The 14519-nt window shown below is 38.6% G+C and overlaps 1 protein-coding gene across 1 annotated transcript in view; it reads right to left on the bottom strand.

The window, feature by feature from the left end:
• The window catches only part of PCDH15 (protocadherin related 15), a 1036870-nt gene that overhangs the window by 34502 nt on the left and 987849 nt on the right, over window positions 1-14519 (bottom strand). Inside the window, exon 29 of the mRNA XM_070780422.1 lies at window positions 12500-12676. Within this exon, the coding sequence (XP_070636523.1) occupies window positions 12500-12676 (177 nt within the window). The remainder of the gene's footprint in view (window positions 1-12499; window positions 12677-14519) is intronic.

The following is a 14519-nucleotide window of genomic DNA, read 5'->3' as shown; positions in this document are numbered from 1 at the left end:
TGACCCCATCGACTGTAGCACGCCAGGTTTCCCAGCCCATCACCAACTCCCAGAGCTTGCTCAAACTCATGTCCATTGAGTTGGTGATGCCATCCAACCATCTCATTCCCTATCATCCCCTTCTCTTCCTGCCTTCAGTCTTTCCCAGCATCAGGGTTTTTTCCAGTGAGTCAATACTTCACATCAGGTGGCCAAAGTATTGGAGTTTCAGCTTCAGCATCAGTCCTTCCAATGAATATTCAGGACTGATTTCCTTTAGGGTTGACTGGTTTGATCTCCTTGCAGTCCAAGGGACTCTCAAGAGTCTTCTTCAACACTACAGTTCAAAAGCATAAATTCTTCAGTGCTCAGCTTTCTTTACAGTCCAACTCTCATATCCTTACATGACCACTGGAAAAACCATAGCTTTGACTAGACAGACCTTTGTTGGCAAAGTAATGTCTCTGCTTTTTAATATGCTATCTAGGTTGGTCATAACTTTTCTTCCAAGGAGCAAGCATCTTTTAACTTCATGGCTGCAGGCACCATCTGCAGTGATTTTGGAGCCCCAAAATAGTCTCTCACTCTTTCCAGAGATATGTGTAATTATCAGGTTGTATCTTGATTGTCCTCTAAGTTTGTTTTTACCTCTTTTATCATTTTTTTCTTTACCTTAGTATGCTGTGAGCTTATATTTATACTTCATTTTTCCAATTTGATTTTCATATGCCTTTTCATTACAGGCAAATCCAAATTTGGATAGTCAATGGATTTTAGAAGATTTTCTCCCTAAAGATGGAAAAATGTAGCCCAAACAAACTTCAGGGTTTGTTTGTGTGTTTCATATTTTTTCTGATTTCAGGACTAAGAGCTCTATTGTCTCCCAAGATCCATGTCAATCCTTGAAGATGAAATCTAACTGACCTTCTCTGGAATGTGCACTAATCCACATGTAGTCAATGTGAGCAGAGGAAAGGCATACTCCAAATGGCCTGAGGGTTCCAGCCTGCTACCATGTGGAAGAAGGTCAACCACACTATTCTTTTGTGGAATTTTTTTTACCAGAAAGAGATAAAGATTCAGGACATGTTAAACACATATACCATTTGCCTTATATGGTCTTGTTTTCTGTTGGAAATATTTAACTGTTTTCCAATGGTTTCTATAAGAGAATTATTACCAGAGATATAGTCTACCTCTGAGTCATCAGAATGTTATGTCTTTTACTTTGTTTTTTAGTATTTATTACTGATACTATTTTTCTCCTTGCTTACTTCTTTTAGGAAGGAAATAAAGCTGTCAGATTCAAGATCAATAAAGACATGATGTTTGTTCTTTATTCTCATCCATAGTCTACTTAGCTGCTTGTCAAAATCCTTTTTAAGTCTAAGGGTGAAGTGAACAGATCCCTTCCTAGCATTTCAGTTCAGTTCAGTCGTTCAGTCGTGCCTGATTCTTTGTGACCCCATGGACTGTAGCATGCCAGGCTTCTCTGTCCATCACCAACTCCTGGAGCTTGCTCAAACTCATGTCCATCAAGTTGATGATGCCACCCAATCATTTCATCCCCTATCATCCCCTTCTCTTCCTGCCTTCAGTCTTTCCCAGCATCAGGGTCTTTTCCAATGAGTCAGTATTTCACATCAGGTGGCCAAAGTATTGGAGTTTCAGCCGCAGCATCAGTCCTTCCAATGAATATTCAAGACTGATTTCCTCTAAGGTTGACTGAGTTGATCTCCTTGGAGTTGAAAGGACTCTCAAGAGTCTTCTCCAACAACACAGTTCAAAAGTATGGATTCTTCGGTGCTCAACTTTCTTTATAGTCCAACTCTTACATACATATATGATTACTGCAAAAACCATAGCTTTGACTAGATGGACTTTTGTTGGCCAAGTAATGTCTCTGCTTTTCAATATGCTATCTAGGTTGGCCATAGCTTTCCTCCCAAAGAGCAAGCTCCTTTTAATTTCATGGCTGCAGTTACCATCTGCAGTGATTTTGGAGCCCCAAAATATAAAGTCTGTCACAGTTTCCACTGTTTCCCCATCTATTTGCCATGAAGTGATGGGACCGGATGCCATGACCTTAGTTTTATGAATCTTAAGTTTTAAGCCAAAATTTTCACTCTCCTCTTTCACTTTCATCAAGAGGCTCTTTAGTTCTTCTTCACTTTCTGCCATAAGGGTGGTGTCATCTGCATACCTGAGGTTATTGGTATTTCTTCTTGCAATCTTGATTCCAGGTTGTGCTTCATCCAACCTTGCATTTTGCATAATATGCTCTACATATATGTTAAATAAGCACGGTGATAATATACAACCTTTATGTACTCTTTTCCCTATTTGGAACCAGTCTGTTGTTCCAAGTCCAGTTCTAACTGTTGCTTCTTGACCTGCATACAGATTTCCCAGGAGGCAGGTTTGGTGGTCTGGTATTCCCATCTCTTTAAGAATTTTCCACAGTTTATTGTGATCCACACAGTCAAAGGCTTTGGCATAGTCAGTAAAGCAGAAGAAGGTGTTTTTCTGGAACTCTCTTGCTTTTCAAAGATCCAATGGATATTGGCAATTTGATTTCTGGTTCCTCTGTCTTTTGTAAATCCAGCTTGAACATCAGGAAGTTCACGGTTCACCTACTGTTGAAGCCTGGCTTGGAGAATTTTGAGCATTACTTTGCTAGTGTGTGAGATGAGTGCAATTGTCCTATCATTTAGTTAAAGTTAAGTCGCTCAGTCGTGTCTGACTCTTTGTGACCCCGTGGACTGTAGCCCACCAGGCTCCCCCATCCATGGGATTCTCCAGGCAAGAATACTGGAGTGGGTTGCCATTTCCTTCTCCAGGGGATCTTCCTGATCCAGGGATCAAACCCAGGTCTCCCACATTGCAGGCAGACACTTTAACCTCTGAGCCACCAGGGAAGCCCAGTCCTAGCATTTAGCCAACGTTAATCCATTATTGCTCTGTTTTCCCTAGATGAGGTAAATTCCTAAGCCAGTTTCATACCTTCTGATTCACTCAACGGATGAAGCACATGCAAACTTATATCCCTGCCTCCATTTACTTGTGTGGAACACCACTTGCAAAGAAGCGGGGCTGGCGGGGGTGGGAGGGCAAATTGAGAGAGTAGCACTGACATATACAAGTTGTGCTCAGTCTCTCAGTCACAGTCACCTCTTTATGAGCTCATGGAATGTAACCCACCAGGCTCCTTTGTCCATGGGATTTCCCAGGCAAGAATATTGGAGTGGATTGCTATTTCCTTCTGCAGGGGATCCTCCCAACCCAAGGACTGAACCTACGACTCCTGTGACTCCTTCATTGGCAGGTGGATTCTTTTACCACTGATCTGCCTGGGAAGCCCATATACATTACCACGTGTAAAATACATAGCTAGCAGGAATCTACTGTATAGCACAGGGAGCTGAGCTAGGGTCTCTGTGATGACCTAGAGGAGAGAAAAGGGGATTGGGAGGGATGCTTAAGAGGTAGGGGGTATATGTATACATATGGCTGATTTGCAATATTGTAAAGCAGAAAATAACATAACGTTGCAAAGCAATTATATTCCACTATTTAAAAAAAAGAACAATGAATAACTCAGAAAAAAAAGTACAATATGTAACCACAGACCATCCTGCATTTTACCTTGATGATTCAGTGTCACAGTGTACATACCAATGTAGAATGAGGAGGAGGGTGAGCAGGAAAATGTGTTTGTACTTCAAAAGCCCACATCTAAATGGTGGGGGAACAACTGCTTATTTCCTTGATAAGTAAACACTGTGGGTCTCTGAAATAGTTTCACAGAGTGGGCAATGGTTAACATATCTGCCCACATCCTTTCCACTTGGATCTGCTTAATAAAGTAAACCAGGGGTGAACCACTATTTTCTCTACACCAGTCCACAATTCTCTTAACTAGGTTCCAGTATTTAGTTTTCCAATTATTTGAATTTTCAGTATTTTAACTCTTTTTGCTGGATTTAGGAAGTTGAAAAAAGTTTTATCAGACCTTAGTAGTTAGATTCATTTTAAATTATGTATTTTTAAACATTGCAATTATAAATGCAGTTTCTAAAATATAACAGCTTTTTCTACCTTCTTCTTTATCTCTTATTTACTATCTGAACAGGCTAATGTTAACCAGCCTAGGCATATAAAAAATATGTACAAGCTAAAATTGTATTTGCTTATTTTCAAATTTAATTAAGTTTTATTTTAAAATAGAATTGTCTGTTTCTGCTCAGGAGGTAGAATGCCACAGGAGAATGTGGCACCCACCCTAATGACTGGAAAGTCTATAAAATTGAAATTATAATTTTTGCAAGCAAAAAAAAAAAAAACTGAATTGCGAAGGGTAACAATTAGAAAAAGTTACCCACAAACACACATGGGATTTTCACTCATTTGCAAACTTTTTCCTATGGACCACCATAAAGATAGACTGGGTACAGGGCAGGGAACCAGAGAAAATCCTCTACATAGTGAAGGGATATAGGAAGTAATCAGCTAAGGCTGGGGTGCTCTGCTGTCTGTAATTCCCTGGACCTGTATCTCATACAAAGCAAGAGCTACGTAGAGAGAGAGGAAGGAAAGCTTAAGTGAAGGTCCACTGCTTCTGGAAAAGAGTTATGAGCAAAGTTCACCCCATCTGGGAGAGAAGAAGGAGATTTCTGTAGCCAAAGACCCTGCAAAGTAGAGGTCTACTACCTGTGGGGGAGGGGCAGGGACTCTCCTACACACAAGAGCCTCCATAATTATGAAGGAGATTATGGATGCCACAAGGAGTCCTAGGCACACGGACTAGACAAGAAAATAGAACCTCCCAAACCCATCATTGTCTCATCCACACCTTAAGAGTAGAACCAAGCAGCAAGCAAGTGCCGTTTACTACATCAGGAGAGTAAGAATGGAGAGAAAGCCCTCTATCACAAACATTCAGGAGCTGCTGAAAGATACAGAAAGCAGGAGAACTAGACAGGTAATTCAGGTATGGGAACTGTCACATAGGGACTCTAATACAACTCTGATTAATATTTTATGGAATCTAGTGTAAGGTGGAAAACATGCCTGAAATGAGAAATTCAGTAAGGTGGTAGAAACTGTAAGAACCAAATAAAAAGGAAAAAACATTTTTTTTGAAAGACATAAAAATAAAGAATTCCTTTAATGTGCTTAACAAAAGGCTAACACAGATGAGTCAGTGAGCTTGAAAAAAGGGCAACAGAAATTATCCAAACAAAAATACAAAGAGACAAGAATGTTGGTGGAAGGAAGAAGAACAATAATAAAGCACTCAAAAGCTATGTGGACAAAACAAATTTTAATTGGAGTCTCAGAAAAGGAATAAAGACAGAATAGGGTATAAGATATATTTGAAGATATTTTGTCTGAGAATATTCCAGAAATGAAAACAATAAGAACAAAAACTCCCCAGACAAAAATGCAGATTAAAGATACTCAAAGAACCTAAAGAATAAAAGCAAGATAAAAATGATATGCATGAATTGCAAAAAATTTAAGCAATTCAGATAACTCAAAATGAGAAAAATCAAAATACTGATAACCTCCTGAAATAAAATATGTAATTAAAGAGTATTAATGTCATTCCAGTTTTGTACGCATTTATATGAATGATGCTAAAGCTGAAACTCCAATACTTTGGCCACCTCATGTGAAGAGTTGACTCATTGGAAAAGACTCTGATGCTGGGAGGGATTGGGGGCAGGAGGAGAAGGGGACGACAGAGGATGAGATGGCTGGATGGCATCACTGACTTGATGGACGTGAGTCTCAGTGAACTCTGGGAGTTGGTGATGGACAGGGAGGCCTGGTGTGCTGCGATTCATGGGGTCGCAAAGAGTCGGACATGACTGAGCAACTGAAATGAACTGAACTGACCTGACCTGATGTTTATTTAATTTTTTTGATATAGTTAAATCAGTTTTCAAAAATTGAAGTGAACACCTTGGAGGAAGTACTTTTTTTTTGTTTGTTTGTTTCTAATGCTTTTTCCAGCAAATTCTAACATTGTTAGCGTTTAGGATAAGGGAAAATTGAGAGGATAATCCTATTTCCATTGGTCTGGACACTAGGCAACAATCCTAATGTCCTAGTGTATTCGTTCAGTGTTAAAAGTAAATATACAAAGCATTTTATAACTTTAGAATAGATAACAATGTCTGATAATATCTTTGCATTATCAGCCTTGCATTATGTAATATATCTATGTAATTTCACTACAAAACATTTCAAGAAACAATTCTAGGGTTTAAATTAGACCAGTGTTTCACAGCTATAAGTTCAAGGTGAAGACTACTAAGAAAAAATTTTTAATACTTCACAGACATTCTGTCCTCTCCTCAATATAATTTTTTAAAGTTTATAGTTACTATATATTTTTGGCTTTCTTCTTGGCTATAATAGTTATTGAATTGAATTTAGAGTTCTACTCTTCACAATATAATGTAGGTTTGGGAAAAGTTGTTTAGAATGAAGACTGTGTATCTTACACTTCATACTGTCAGCTGAAATCAAATTGGCTTCAGTTTCCAAATCTTTTATCTCTAAAACATTTGTAAGTACAATTCAAATAATAATCAACATTATTTTACTCTCTGGATACAGGTTGTCATCCTAAAGAACAGAGATATTTTTAAATTTAGGAAAACAACTTAAATTCAATCTGTCATTATACTTGGAAATAAAACCAATATGTATATAAACGAATGCAGATGAATTTAAATAAATGTTAATAATGACAATTAATAGAAAGAACATAGATAAATTGCATTTAAAGTGTATTCCTAAAAAACTTTTAAATTAATAAAGCAAGCAAATATTGACTTAGTAGACATAAATGCTGCTTCATTTGGATGGTGATTCTAAAGCCTGAGAGGAAGCAATTGCTACAGTCATTTATGTTTCCTCACAGTGATTAATATATTATCTTGCAAATGGCCCAAATATCTATGATATATAAATTTATTTTATCTTAATTATTGATACTTGACAACTATGTCTTTTAAAAAATTAAGTTGATATTAAATCAGGATTTTATTGTTGTTTAAATAAGAATAGTTGAATGCTGATGAACAGATATAAAGTAAAAACAAATTCAGGATTTATGAGTTTTAATAAACAAATGGATAAACATATGCTTACTAAATAAAAACATGCATCCATATACGGACATACATGTAAATTTATATATGCATATATTTATTTATTTATATGCTGTTTATTATATAGAGAGACAAAGAAAAACTAAAATCTGAAATAATGGGTTTGGGAGATATATATGTAGCTTATACATATATATATATACACACACACACACCTATGAATATTTGGAATATACACATTTTATTATATAACAATATGCATTTTTACTATGTTTTACTTTGGATAAGAATTACATGCCAAGAATCTTTTGAACACTAGGTGTCACTAAAGTAAAGGAGAAATTAACAACAACAATCGTAATAACTTCCGAAGGAGACTCTATAATAGCATTTTGTTTATGATTCTGTTATTTCCTTAATTTTAGGATTTATAACTCATATATTCAAATTCACACCAGGATGAAATGTCACATGGACTTAGGTGGAAGGGACTATATCTGCTCTCCACCAGCAAGTCAGGGGGAAAATCAGACACCAATTTTTGCCTATACAGGAAGACCTTGAAGAAACTAGACTTATTTTTCAAATTCAAGCCTATTAACATCATTGCAGGCACACTGCCATTTTAAGAATGAATCTGTGCTTTCCTCTTTAAGAGCCAGGTTTGTGGAGAAAGAGTGGAAGAAGATGCAAGGTGATCTCACTGAAATGCTCCTTCCTCTTAAGCATAATGGATCTTCTGACATCTCAAGGAGAAAGATCCTCCGAGTTCACTTATCTCACAATCAGACGTGAAAATTCTAGGCTTGAGCACCCTAGGCATTACTTCTTAGATTTTTTTTTTTTTTTTTTTTGCTCACACTTCACTTTGAAGAACAATTTGGTGGGTTTTAAACTTTTAAGTGGGGATTCCCTTGTAGCTCAGTTGGTAAAGAATCTGCTGGCAATGCAGGAGACCATTCCATTCCTAGGTCGGGAAGATAGCCTGGAGAAAGAAACGGCAACCCACTCCAGTATTCTTGCCTGGAGAATCCCATGGACCGAGGAGCTTGGCAAGCTACAGTCCATGGGGTCAAAAGAGTCAAACGCGACTTAGTGACTAAACCATCAATCACCACCAAACTTAAAGTACTTATAGCCTCATTGTGGTTTTGATTTGCATTTCTCTGATAATAAGTGATGTTGAGCATCTTTTCATGAGTTTGTTAGCCATCTGTATGTCTTCTTTGGAGAAATGTCTGTTTATTTCTTTGGCCCATTTTTTGATTTGGTCGTTTATTTTACTGGAATTGAGCTGCAGGAGTTGTTTGTATATTTTTGAAATTAATTCTTTGTCAAGGGCTTCATTTGCTATTATTTTCTCCCATTCTGAAGGCTGTCTTTTTACCTTGCTTAGAGTTTCCTTTGTTGTGCAGAAGTTTTTAATTTTAATTAGGTCCCAATTGTTTATTTTTGCTTTTATTTCAAATATTCTGGGAGTTGAGTCATAGAGGATCCTGCTGTGATGTATGTCGGAGAGTGTTTTGCCTATGTTCTCCTCTAGGAGTTTTATAGTTTCTGGTCCTATGTTTAGATCTTTAATCCATTTTGAGTTTATTTTTGTATATGGTGTTAGAAAGTGTTCTAGTTTCATTCTTTTACAAGTGGTAGACCAGTTTTCCCAGCACCACTTGTTAAAGAGATTGTCTCGCTAGTCAGAATGGCTGCCATCCAAAAGTCTACAAGCAATAAATGCTGGAGAGGGTGTGGAGAAAAGGGAGCCCTCTTACAATGTTGGTGGGAATGCAAACTAGTACAGCCACTATGGAGAACAGTGTGGAGATTCCTTAAAACCTGGAAATACAACTGCCATATGACCCAGCAATCCCACTGCTGGGCATACACAATGAAGAAACCAGAGTTGAAAGAGACACGTGTACCCCAATGTTCATCTCAGCACTGTTTATAATAGCCAGGACATGGTAGCAACCTAGATGTCCATCAGCAGACAAATGGATAAGAAAGCTGTGGTACATATACACAATGGAGTATTCAGTTCAGTCGCTCAGTTGTGTCCAATTCTTTGCGACCCCATGAATTGCAGCACACTAGGCCTCCCTGTCCATTACCAGCTCCTGGAGTTCACTCAAACTCATGTCCATTGAGTCGGTGATGCCATCCAGCCATCTTATCCTCTGTCCTCCCCTTCTACTCCTGCCCTTAATCCCTCCCACCATCAGAGCCTTTTCCAATGAGTCAACTCTTCACATGAGGTGGCCAAAGTATTGGAGTTTCAGCTTCAACATCAGTCCTTCCAAAGAACACCCAGGACTGATCTCCTTTAGAATGGACTGGTTGGATCTCCTTGCAGTCCAAGGGACTCTCATGAGTCTTTTCCAACAACACAGTTCAAAAATATCAGTTATTCGGCGCTCAGCTTTCTTCACAGTCCAACTCTCAAATCCATACATGACCACTGGAAAAATCATAGCCTTGACTAGACAGAACTTTGTTGGTAAAGTAATGTCTCTGCTTCTGAATATGCTATCTAGGTTGGTCATAACTTTCCTTCCAAGGAGTAAGCGTCTTTTAATTTCATGGCTGCAATCACCATCTGCAGTGATTTTGGAGCCGAAAAAAATAAAGTCTGACACTGTTTCCCCATCTATTTCACATGAAGTGATGGGACCAGATGCCATGATCTTAGTTTTCTGAATGTTGAGCTTTAAGCCAACTTTTTCACTCTCCTCTTTCACTTTCATCAAGAGGTTTTTTTCACATTCTGCCATAAGGGTGGTTTCATCTGCATATCTGAAGTTGTTGATATTTCTCCCGGCAATCTTGATTCCAGCTTGTTCTTCCAGCCCAGCGTTTCTCTTGATGTACTCTGCATAGAAGTTAAATAAGCAGGGTGACAATATACAGCCTTGACGTACTCCTTTTCCTATTTGGAACCAGTCTGTTGTTCCATGTTCAGTTCTAACTGTTGCTTCCTGACCTGTATATAGGTTTCTCAAGAGGCAGGTCAGGTGGTCTGGTATTCGCATCTCCTTCAGAATTTTCCACAGTTTATTGTGATCCACACAGTCAAAGGCTTTGGCATAGTCAATAAAGCAAAAATAGATGTTTTTCTGGAACTCTCTGTTTTTTCCATGACCCAGCAGATGTTGGCAATTTGATCTCTGGTTCCTCTGCCTTTTCTAAAACCAGCTTGAACATCAGGAAGTTCACAGTTCACATATTGCTGACCTGGCTTGGAGAATTTTGAGCATTACTTTACCAGCATGTGAGATGAGTGCAAATGTGTGGTAGTTTGAGCATTCTTTGGCATTGCCTTTCTTTGGGATTGGAATGAAAACTGACCTTTTCCAGTCCTATGGCCACTGCTGAGTTTTCCAAATTTGCTGGCATATTGAGTGCAGCACTTTCACAACATCATCTTCCAGGATTTGAAATAGCTCAACTGGAATCCCATCACTTCCACTAGCTTTGTTCATAGTGATGCTTTCTAAGGCCCATTTCACATTCCAGGATGTCTGGCTCTAGGTCAGTGACCACACCATCATGATTATCTGGGTCGTGAAGATCTTTTTTGTATGGCTGTGTATTCTTGCCATCTCTTCTTAATATCTTCTGCTTCTGTTAGGTCCATACCATTTCTGTCCTTTATCGAGCTCATCTTTGCATGAAATGTTCCCTTGGTATCTCTAATTTTCTTGAAGAGATCCCTAGTCTTTCCCATTCTGTTGTTTTCCTCTATTTCTTTGCATTGATTGCTGAGGAAGGCTTTCTTATCTCTTCTTGCTATTCTTTGGAACTCTGCATTCAGATGCTTATATCTTTCCTTTTCTCCTTTGCTTTTTGCTTCTCTTCTTTTCACAGCTATTTGTAAGGCCTCCCCAGACAGCCATTTTGCTTTTTTGCATTTCTTTTCCATGGGGATGGTCTTGATCCTTGTCTCATGTACAATGTCATGAACATCCATCCATAGTTCATCAGGCACTCTATCTATCAGACGTAGTCCCTTAAATCTATTTCTCACTTCCACTGTATAATAAGGGATTTGATTTAGGTCATATCTGAATGGTCTAGTGGTTTCCCCTACTTTCTTCAATTTAAGTCTGAATTTGGCAATAAAGAGTTCATGATCTGAGCCACAGTCAGCTCCCAGTCTTGTTCCTGCTGACTGTATAGAGCTTCTCCATCTTTGGTTGCAAAGAATAGAATCAATCTGATTTTGGTGTTGACCATCTGGTGATGTCCATGTGTAGAGTCTTCTCCTGTGTTGTTGGAAGAGGGTGTTTGCTATGACCTGTGAGTTCTCTTGGCAAAACTCTATTAGTCTTTGCCCTGCTTCATTCCATATTCCAAGGCCAAATTTGCCTGTTACTCCAGGTGTTTCTTGCAGAGAAGGCAATGGCATCCCACTCCAGTACTCTTGCCTGGAAAAGCCCATGGATGGAGGAGCCTGGTAGGCTGCAGTCCATGGGGTCGCTAAGAGTCGGGCACAACTGAGCAACTTCACTTTCACTTTTCACTTTCATGCATTGGAGAAAGAAATGGCAACCCACTCCAGTATTCTTGCCTGGAGAATCCCAGGGACAGAGGAGCCTAGTGGGCTGCCCTCTATGGGGTCGCACAGAGTTGGACACAACTGAGGCGACTTAGCAGCAGCAGCAGCCAGGTGTTTCTTGAATTCCTACTTTTGCATTCCAGTCCCCTATAATGAAAAGGGCATCTTTTGGGGGTTTTAGTTCTAAAAGGTCTTGTAGGTCTTCATAGAACCATTCAACTTCAGCTTCTTTAGCATTACTGGTTGGGGCATAGACTTGGGTGTATTACTCAGCCATTAAAAAGAATACATTTGAATAAGTTCTAATAAGGTGGATGAAACTGGAGCCTATTATACAGAGTGAAGTAAGCCAAAAAGAAAAACACCAATACAGTGTACTAACCCATATGTATGGAATTTAGAAAAATTGTAACAGTAACCCAGTATGCAAGTCAGCAAAAGAGACACAGACCTATAGAATAGTCTTATGGACTCTGTGGGAGAGGGAGATGGTGGGATGATTTGGGAGAATGACATTGATACATGTATAGTATCCTATGTGAAACGAAATGCCAGTCCAGGTTCAATGCATGATACACGATGTCCGGGTCTGGTGCACTGGGATGACCCAGAGGTATGGTATGGGAAGGGAGGTGGGAAGGGGGTTCAGGATGGGGAACACATCGTGTACACCCTTGGCAGATTCATGTTGATGTATGGCAAAACCAATACAATAATGTAAAGTAACTAATCTCCAATTAAAATAAATAAATTTATATTAAAAAAAGAAAATGTAGAAAAAATAAATAAATCAGTACTTGTAGCCTTAAATTAGGATTATTTATGGGTAATATTAAGTACTCACTTAAAAAGCTCATTTCTGTCGATGGCTCTGTTGGTTTGGGGGTCAATTGCATAGACAGTCAAGTCACACTTGGTATAGTCTTCTAGAGAAAAGGCATCGCCATGCCGGCGAGCACCAATGGACTCCACCACAACCTTGGCACCAGGAATTTGCTCCTGAACATAGCGATCCAAAATCCTATAAATCAAACAAAGCACAAACATGACATTCTGACAGATTCACTGGGGGAAAAAATCACCCTCATCTTGAAATGATATTTAGTAAATGAAAAATGATGACAGCCTGGTTTTTGCTAATGCTTAGTGAATACTATGGAGAAGGCGATGGCAACCCACTCCAGTACTCTTGCCTGGAGAATCCCATGGATGGAGGAGCCTGGTAGGCTGCAGTCCATGGGGGCATGAAGAGTTGGACACAACTGAGTGACTTCACCTTCACTTTTCACTTTTATGCATTGGAGAGGGAAATGGCAACCCAGTCCAGTGTTCTTGCCTGGAGAATCCCAGGGATGGGGGAGCCTGGTGGGCTGCCGTCTATGGGGTCGCACAGAGTTGGACACAACTGAAGCGACATAGCAGCAGCAGCAGCAGCAGTTAATACTAACTCTTGAAAAAAATTCTCCATGTATTTAGAACATTTAACTCCCAATGATGCTAGAAGCTGAATAAGGTACAAAGAGGTCATCAACCATGTCCTCTTCAAGTCTAGACTTAAAATTTATGATACCAATTGAGCTCTTACATGGCTCATGAGAAATGCCAACTATGTTGTACAAATAAAGCTGTCTGTGCTTTATAGGAGCCATGGGGGTCTTAGAACTCTTGAGTTCATATGCTTGGTGTTATAAATTACACCTTTCACCAGATTTTGCGATAAATGCCATAATAACTATATACCAAGGTGCAAGAGTCAGATACTTCTTTCCCTCAGAGTATAAAGACACTTAGAAAACTATAGCAGTGGAAGAATGTAGATATTTTGCTTTCCCTGATTTATCAGATTATAATAAAATTCTCAGAGGCTATTTAGGTGAATACAAATAACTAAAGTGAAAGTGAAACTGTTAGTTATCAAGTCCTGTCCCATTCTTTGTGACTCCATGGACTGTAGCCCACCAGACTCCTCTGTCCATGGAATTCTCCAGGCAAGAATACTGGAGTAGGTTGCCATTTCCTTCTCCAGGGCATCTTCCCCACCCAGGGATCGAACCTGGATCTCCTGCATTGCAAGCAGACTACCAACTGAGCCACCAAATAACTAAAAGATATATCATTTAGTACAGAATTAGTAATATTCAATAGAAAGGAAAGAACAGTAATCCATAGGTAATTTTCTGTAAAGCACATTTTTTTTCTAATTGGATAATGATTTTAATTGAAAGTATAACTTATAGCCAAATAAAGACAATTTCCTTAATGTTCTTTTTCTTATTAAAAACTTAATATTATTAATCCTTGAAGATTAACTCTAGAATGCAGATTATTAAATATAGACATTTATATGTAAATTAATTAATTTTAATAACTAAACATGACAAATAGAGTCCAAGCTGTGAAGCATTTGGGGGGGAATGAGGAATAATATATTCTAAAGAATTTTGATGCACCAGGAAATAACTTTTACTTCAGATGCCAAAATTGACCTGTTTTCTCCTCTATTAAAAAAAAATATATTGCTTTCAGGGTCTGGTATGTGCTTGGTTTGCCCTGTTAAAAGAGAAGCAGGATATGAAACTCTGGAGGAAATGGCTGTACCACTGAGCACAAGTCTGTGGTGTACACACCAGAGGACATCATCAATGTAAATGAAGTGTCTTGTTTACTTTTAAACTGGTGTAGAAGAGCATAGTTGAAGTTTCTCTTACTCTTACTCTTACTCTCTTACTCTTCATTCTTTTCTTTTTCTCTCATCATCAAGATTTTTTTCCTTAAACATTTAGAGATGTTTTGGGATAAAGCTAAATAAGTTCAGATCTGAAGTCTTTTTTTTAACCTTTTTCTGATAAATACATTAAAACTAA

This window comes from Bos indicus, chromosome 26, assembly GCF_029378745.1.
Source record: "Bos indicus isolate NIAB-ARS_2022 breed Sahiwal x Tharparkar chromosome 26, NIAB-ARS_B.indTharparkar_mat_pri_1.0, whole genome shotgun sequence".
Classification (NCBI taxonomy): Eukaryota; Metazoa; Chordata; class Mammalia; order Artiodactyla; family Bovidae; genus Bos; species Bos indicus.
This window is presented reverse-complemented; position numbering and strand designations above follow the sequence as displayed.